Source organism: Macrobrachium nipponense, chromosome 4, assembly GCF_015104395.2.
Source record: "Macrobrachium nipponense isolate FS-2020 chromosome 4, ASM1510439v2, whole genome shotgun sequence".
NCBI lineage: Eukaryota > Metazoa > Arthropoda > Malacostraca > Decapoda > Palaemonidae > Macrobrachium > Macrobrachium nipponense.
In genome coordinates, this window is record NC_061100.1 from 77,717,266 (window position 1) to 77,725,557 (window position 8,292).

At 45.7% G+C, this 8,292-nt stretch overlaps 1 protein-coding gene across 1 annotated transcript in view; it reads right to left on the reverse strand.

Annotated features, from left to right (window-relative positions):
- The window catches only part of LOC135210964 (general transcription factor 3C polypeptide 3-like), a 641,134-nt gene that overhangs the window by 81,165 nt on the left and 551,677 nt on the right, over window positions 1-8,292 (reverse strand). Inside the window, exon 12 of the mRNA XM_064243945.1 lies at window positions 6,203-6,435. Within this exon, the coding sequence (XP_064100015.1) occupies window positions 6,203-6,435 (233 nt within the window). The remainder of the gene's footprint in view (window positions 1-6,202; window positions 6,436-8,292) is intronic.

Sequence of the window (8,292 nt, forward strand, 5' to 3'; positions counted from 1 at the left end):
GCCAGGGAGAAGATGGCTATCATGACATGATTTAGATGACGTGACTTGGAGCCTCCTCTGTTTACACAATGTACCACCACTGCGCTGTCCAGGACTAGCTTTATTGGTGGGAGTACTTTGGCGGGCGTAACTTTTTTAGAGTCAAGAACACTGCCATTGCTTCCAGTACGTTTATATGGAACTGACGGAACTGAGGTGACCACGTTCCTTGAACCTTTTTGAACTGAGAATATCCTCCCCAACCGCTTAACGACGCGTCTGTGTGGATGGTGATCCCTGGTGGAGGAAACTGAAGGGGCACTGACACCGACAAGTTCTTGACTTTCGCCCACGGCCGGAGTCGATTCTTTAGAATCAGAGGGAGACTGAGGAATAACTTTGTCCCTGGACCTGACATTTGCTCGTGAGCGCCAGATTCTGGTTAGGTCTTTCAGTTTGGCTTTCATTAAGATGTTTGTCACTGATGCAAACTGGAGAGAACCCAAGATCCTTTCCTGGGATCTTCTTGATGCCAGTTTGTGACTCAGAAATTGCTTGACTGACTTCGCTATTTCTTTTCTTTTGGATGATGGAATCGACAGAGTATGGGAGGATAGATTCCATTGAATGCCTAGCCACTGAAAGTTTGACTCTGGGGTGAGTCTTGACTTGGTCCTGTTTATCTTGAAGCCTAGATATTCCAGGAACTGAATTACTTTCAGTGTTGCTCTGTTGCATTCCTCGACTGTTGAAGCCCAGATCAACCAATCGTCGAGATACGCTACTACCATAATCCCTTGCGATCTGAGTTGTTGAACTACTACTTCCGCCAGCTTCGTAAACACCCTGGGTGCTACGTTGAGCCCGAAAGGAACTACTTTGAAGGAGAATGTCTGGTCTCCTATCTTGAAGCCCAGATACGGACGGAAGTGTCTTGCAATAGGGATATGATAGTAAGCGTCTGTAAGATCGATAGAGGTGGTGACGGCCCCACGGGGAAGTAAGGTCCGCACCTGCGAGATCGTGAGCATCTTGAACTTGTCGCAGCGAATGGCTAAGTTTAAGCGGACAAGTCTAAGATTACCCTTCTTTTTTGTGAGCCTTTCTTTGGCACCGCTGGAACAAGCGTCCTTGAAATTTTAACCTTTGACTCTCGCTATAGCTCCTTTCTGAAGGAGATCCTCCGCATACTCCGACAATTCCTTGGAAGGAAGTTGGCGGAAAGGTCTGGATGGGGGTGGGTTTGTTAACCAGCTCCAACCCAGGCCTTTTGACACAATGCTCTGAGCCCACTTGCTGAAGTTCACCGGTGGCGAAAGTGAAAAACAGCCTCCCTCCTACCTGAAATTCCTCATTGGTTCTGGTAGCCTCCTCGGCCTCCCTGAAATGTTTTCCCCTATTAAAGGGACCTCCCGATACTCTCCCACGAAAGGATCGCTTACCTCGCCTCCTTACCGAGCGGTCATACTTCTGTGAAGCTTGACTCTCGAAGGCTTGGTTGTAAGCTGGAAGAGGGCGTAAGAGGTTGGAGGGCTGAGGCTGAGGGGAGATAACGTAAATCGGCTGTGATTGAGCCTTTGAGGTGGAAGGTTGGGCTGTTTGCATCAAGGGAACAGCCGGAACTTGCTGAGAAAACGTGGCTGCTTTTTCTGGTAGGGCTGGAAACGGTCTAGGTCCTGTTGACCCTTACCCCTAGCTGCTAGATCTTGTCGTCTCTTGGCCGTAAGACCCCAACCGGTCCTTAAGGCTCTGGTTCAATCTCGTAGCCTCTGACTGAACTTCCTTCACCATCGCTTCTGGGAAGAGGTCTGCTCCCAGATGCTTGACGCAAGTAACCTATTCGGCTCGTGCCGAATAGTTGCTTCTTGTAGGACATGTTTCCTACAATTCGTACCTAGCAGTGGCAAACTCAAACATATCTGACTGTACCGTTTGAGTCAAGGATTTAGTAAGAAGCTTGAAGAGCGGTTCTGACCCATAGGCTATGGTAGCCACCTCGGTCATAGCCATGGAATTAATAGACCTGGCTAACCGCGATTTGGCGTCAAATTCTGCCTGAATAAGGCTATATGGAAGCCTAGGTAGCTTCTCACCAACTGCTCCATAGCACAGTCCGGTTTGAGTTTGCAGCTGAGAAGGTGTTAGGTAAGTCTTCCCACAATTCTCCGGCTGAAGGAAGTAACGGAGATGTAGGATCTGCTTCCTTCAGTTGCGGCATGGGGGTCCCCTTCTGGGCCGCTGGAATGGTAGATGTCGCGATCTTTGTCAGGAAAGGGAGCGGGGTACTCTCATCCATCGTAAAGATCGTGAACGGACTCTTGAAAGGTTGGATTTTCGTATTGGAACAATCCATGTCCTCTAGACACCTGAGCCATTCTCTCTGAGCCTGGTCACGCGAATAGAGGACTGTCTCCTTTGGTACTTTCTCATCCCGAGTCATGGCTGAGGCGGTGAGCCTGGCGTAGCCGATGAACGGAGGCTGAAGGTCTTCCGGGTAGAACTCGAAGTCCTCGATCCTCCGAGTTCCCACATTCCGGGATAGAAATGAGTCCAGTCTTGGAAGGGGGCGTATGACGCTACTCTCCAAGGGTTGTTCATTGAGAACGGAGGTAGAGAGTCATACGGGGGAAGCTGGGCTCCACCTGTGTTGAAAGGTGGAGGAGAGGCTAGAGGAGCTTGGCTCAGTCCGGCTATAATGTTGTCTTGAGAGGTAATCCTATCCGACAACCGAGAGATCATTTGTTCCATGCTACTTTTCAGAGACCCAACCAGGTCGCCCACCTGTTGTAACAGACCAGCATTGGAGTCCAAAGCCGGAGCTGCTGCGGAGGTGGAGGGGTGGCTCTGAACTGGAACCAAGGGTAGCGGAACTGACGACTCCGCTGGAGTGTGAGATCTCTCTCTGGAGGATTACTCCTCGAGGACTTAGAGCCGGACCCAGAAGCTTTGGATCTCTCTGCTCCGGGATTCCTAGCCGAGACTTATGAGAAGAGGATGACGCCTAAGCCGTCTTCTTAGATGACGACGACGTCTTCGTCAAGGATTTCACTGTTTGACTCTTGACCTTGGGTCTAACTGAAGCGTCAGGAGAAGTATATAATTCGTTACCCGTAAAGCCTTGGAAGGATGGAGAGGTTGCAGGAGTAGAAGAAGCAGTTGCACCCAAGGGTATACCTTGGGTGTCCAACTTACCTACCTCGACCAACAGGTCGTCCACACCTACCATAGGTTCTACATTATATCCAGCGTCGCGACTTCGAGAGATGTCCTGGCCTTGGTCCGTCAACGAGGCAGCCAGCTGTTGCTGGATGAAAGCGATAGTCGGGGCCGCCTCTACTGGGTCGACGTAGCCTGTCGCCTTGCCTCCGGGGGGGAAAAAAAAAAAGGGGGATTAGTACCGCCAACCTCTTCTCCAGGATGTAGGGCATACCCTTGGCGGCGTTCTTCCCGAAACCGCCGACCCAGGCCCGCAGGGTTGCCAGTGCAGTATCCCTCACGGCCGGCGCCTGGAAGAGAGGGTATTGATTAGATTTAAGAATAACTTAAAACTAAGCTAATTACTTAAAGCGTAACTTAAAATTATAGGGGCTATAGGACCCCTTGAATTTACCTTAAGTTAGAGTGATTGATGTAAAACTTAAGCACTATAACAGATGAGGACCAGCTACCGGAGATGGAATACTTACCCCGTCTAAAAGCTGGCACCAGATCGTAACAGATGGTACACGTTTCATGGTACCAGACCTGGATGTCCCCCCCCCCGTTGCGGAGTCGCGCATGGAGCATGGGACCGGCAAAATTTCGTGTCAACATGGGTCCTGAAGTGTGGCGGCGCATCCCGGATGCTCACAGTTGGTGGTCTGTAAGTGAAAAGACACATGAGTATCTTAAAGACTATCACTTACAGGCTAAAGGACAGAAGAACTCCGTTGCATGACGGAGCTCGGAAAAAATTTGGGCATAACCCCTCCCTTAATCGCCTGAATAGGCTATAACCCCAGAGGGATCCGGTGAAACACGAAGGGAGGGGGGATGGTTTAAGGTACTTAAGATAAACTTAATAGTTTAACATAATAGATCTTAAACCTAAAAACTCGAACGTACCGGACTAAGTCCAGTGCGTGGCGGAGTGTATAACTCAGTGAAACGGAGAGGTTAGACGGGACCGCCTGTATGTTCCGGTCCACCCCGTGGGGTAGACTAGCACCTTTCTGCTGGATGCCAGGTCTCCGGGGTGGTAAAGGAGCCCTAGTAAAGGTGGTAAGAGCAAGGGACATACAGACTCGGGCTAGTAACGGAGCGACGGGGTAGTAATGGAGGGGGGAAAGGCCAGTCCCCCCCACCTTACCACCCGACCGGACCGAGAAGCCGGAGAGGTCGAGTCCAGTCTGGGTCTGTCCCGTCCCTCTACCCCTCCGCCTGGGGGGGTGGAGAGAGGGAGGGCAGGCGGTCGGGTATGTGGGAGCGAGCATGGGCAGGCCTACCCACCCCCCCCGACCCTATGGAAGAGCGGGAGGGGGGAAAGGTGACTGGACAGGCGTCTGGCTGCCTCGTGATCACGTAGTGACCACGGGGCGATAAGAACAACAACTAAGCCTAGAAACATAACCAACTGATCAGAGAGATGCTATCGGGAAGCAACCGAGCTGAAGAGCGGTAACATATAGGCCCAATGGGCCGTGACCTAGGCTAAGCAAGCCAGACGCCTAACTAACCTAACAAATATCACATAAATAATACAAATGAATAATAAAATGAAAGAAAGAAAACAATATAGTAGGAGAAAAAATCCAGGAGTGTACGACTAACCCGAAGGCAAGTCTACCACTCAAAGCTAGCCGAGGCCGATACTAAAGAGCCGTGGCTAGGGTCTGGATGGAAGAGCCTACATAAGGTAAAAGACATGCATGCATGACAAAACCGTGTAGACCGTACCCTAAACAAAGCGGATAATAAAATAGAGCGTACATAAGCAAGGGGATGTTCTGGGTATGGGCGACCCAGAACGGACCCACCACGAGGCAGAACCATGCTGCCATGCTTCGACTAGAGTTCGTATTTATACCTAAAAACAAAACGGCAAATACGTGCTCAGGGCCGGAAAAAAAAACCAATTAGCAATAAAACACTGAGTACTTAACTTAGCTGCTGCGATGGCTGCACGCTCCATGGTAATAAAATCCAAAGGAAAGGGCACAAAAACACAGAGAAGAAAATGGCACGTGTGTATCGTGTGCGCTAACTGAAAAGGATGGCCACCAGAGGCGCAGCAGTCGGCAGCATGGGATGGAGTAGTAGTAGTAGGTGCTGCCCACTCTGTGGGTCGGCTCTCCTCTTGGGGGATTTTGTAGTGGGAGAATTCTATTGGTTTTTGGCTCGTGGTAGTGGTCTCACTCGCCATAGTGTTCATACCGACACCCTCTGGGAGGGTGAGCGAGTCAGTTATACTGACCTTTTTCTTTATTTATTTATTCTCTGGTATGTGTTAGTACATTTACCCTAGAAATAATAGATTAAAGGATATTTCGCGCAGCGACACGAGCTGAGCCCAGAAATAATATAATTAAGCATTCACAGTTATTCATTCAAAAGAAAATATTTTGTTGAATAATGGAAATTTTTATCATCCTTCTTGGCAAATTCTTGAGCAAAAGATTTCTTCGTTCTCAGAAAGAATGCAACTAGAACCTGATTGATTAGCTGAGATGCCATGGAGATCTGTTAGCCAATCAAACCCCTTTACTCCCTACATGTATGTTAGCCAATCATACCCCTATACTACTTACATGTAAACAATGAGTGAAAGGTAAATATTCAATGAAAGGTGATAAAGTTTGAACTCTTGCCATAATTGTGATTCAACTTCTACCAGCAATGTTTGATTATGGCATTCTGAAACATAAGGGTGAATATACTAAATTTTATTCAGTCCTAAAAAATATCAGTATATTCCTAACAAAAGTCATATTAGAAAGAACTAAAGAAAATTTGATCTAGTTGAAGCATATGCTATCACCAGAATTACCTGGTCTCACTAACCTGCTCTAATTTCTCTTTTCCAAGTTTGCTGCATTTAAATACGGCCTACTATTTTCCCTTTTATACTAGTATATTACATAAACAAACTCCCAAACTATACTGTTATTAGCTTGTAATTTCTTAACTATCATTCTCTTATTCAACTTTTGCACTGTTTACCATTTAGATGAAATACAAAACTTACCGAATATGAATAAAATGCCTGCGAAACAGCAACTTAGCAGCATTAATAAAGTCATCAATAAGGTCCTGATCTAAAAGAATTTTACATCGTTGATACAATAACTGAGAATCTAATGGCTCCTTATCACTTTCTTGGTTAAGGATAAGAAGGGCTTCATCTAATTTTCCTAAAGACTGCTGAATGGAAGATAATGTTAATCGTGCTTCTGCATGCTGAGGAGCTAACTTGACAACCTGAAAAAGAAATATAAAAAATGGAGCATGAAAATTAACTGTTGTACAAAATAAAATGCTTTCTTTCTTTTTAGAATATATTATAACATAGCCATTACTGATGCAAATCCAATTTACTATTCCAAAATTATTTTTTATCATCAAATGAGATTTTCTGTATATACTTGCCAAGTCATTTCACAGATATAGTTTCACTATCTATTGGCAGCTACTTTTGAAAATTCATGGTAGGGCTATTTTACTTGGCTAGGTGACCTGCCCCACCCCTCCCACTACCGGGGTAGAGAGGAACCAACCTAGCAAAGGTGAGTTGTTAAACCCTTTACCTCCATGTGAGGGGAGGCAGGAGGGCTTTATGTAATTGCTTGGTAATGAAAAACAGAAAAAACTGCTGGCATTTAGTTGAAATGATTGTTGGTTCCTTACCTGATAGATAACCCCTCAAGGATGGATAGGCTCTCAGGAGTAGTAATAACAGGTTGTGGGTGATGGACGGATTGATCTTTGGGAGAAGCAATATATTACGCACCTACAATTTGAGGGGAATCTGGCAGGAAAGAGGGGCCACTATTTCTATAGCCCATAAATTCACTACTAATGGCAACTTTTAGACTGGATAAGATGAGAGATTGGGCAGCTCAGGGTTTAGTTTTGGTTTTGACTTCAAGGGAGGATACTGCCTTCTCTGTCTCACATGACGTCTTCTTGTAAATTTGCTCATAAATATACCAAGGGGTTGCTGTTGGTTATAGTTCTTATCTGTTATGATAATATGTCATTTATAAATGTAATTTCACAAAGAAAAGTGGAAGGAAAATGAGAAAAATCATATGTAAAGCCAAAAAAGCTACTGCATCTTCATTCTCTGTAAATTTATGCAAATATTTTACATCAAATATGCTCGGAATTTGTTACTAATTTTATTTCTTATCTGTTTTGATATTGTGTGATCTGTAATTAGTACAATTTTACAAAATATAATAAATTCATTTATTATATTTTTATTATATTATAACTTCATAAAATTATGATTGCCTTGTAAAAGAGGCCCCACAACAGGTTGTCAATAGTCATTTCTGGGCTCAGTCCGTGTCGCTTCGTGAAATATATCCCTTCAGTTCATATTTCTAGGTAAATGATACTAACATTACCAGAGAAAAATAAAAGAGGGGGATGTCAGAGTATCCTAACTCGCTCACCCTAAATAAAAAGAGGGTGTCGGTATGGTACTGGGGTGAGTGAGACCACTACCACGGACCTCTTGTCATTTAGAGTTCTCCTCCATCAAAATTCCCCTCCCCGAGAGAGCTGGTATACAGGTCGCGCCAGCAACTACTACTACTCACCCACCCACGCCGACAACAGCGCCTCTTGTGGCTATCCTTTTCGTTAGCGACATTTCGCACGCACATGAATTTTTGAGCTCTGTGTTTGTGCTTTTCTTTTCTGGATTTACCTGCCATCATGGAGTTCCAAGCTATCGCCGCAGCTAAGTTAAGTACTGCCGAAAGGTTACACATAATTTTAGCCAGTCAGGATCCGTTTTCAACCGTTTTTTAGGTTTATTAACGGCACCTCCTTGTCTGGCCTCGGGCTCGCCATGCCGGCTCGCCTCATGTTTATTTGCTAGCTCCTTCGGTCTTCCATACCGTTGTCGCTATTAATGTGCAGTATCTATGATTCTTATTATGATTACATTAAGCATGGTGCAAAATGTGCTGCTATTTTATCATTTATTTTATCACATCGTACTTTTAGGAAATCCTATGCCTCTATGTCTTAGCTCAGTGTTCATGCATGCATGTTTCTTGGCCTAGGTCTGTTAGGCAGGTGGGTTTTTACCCACTTATTCTTTAG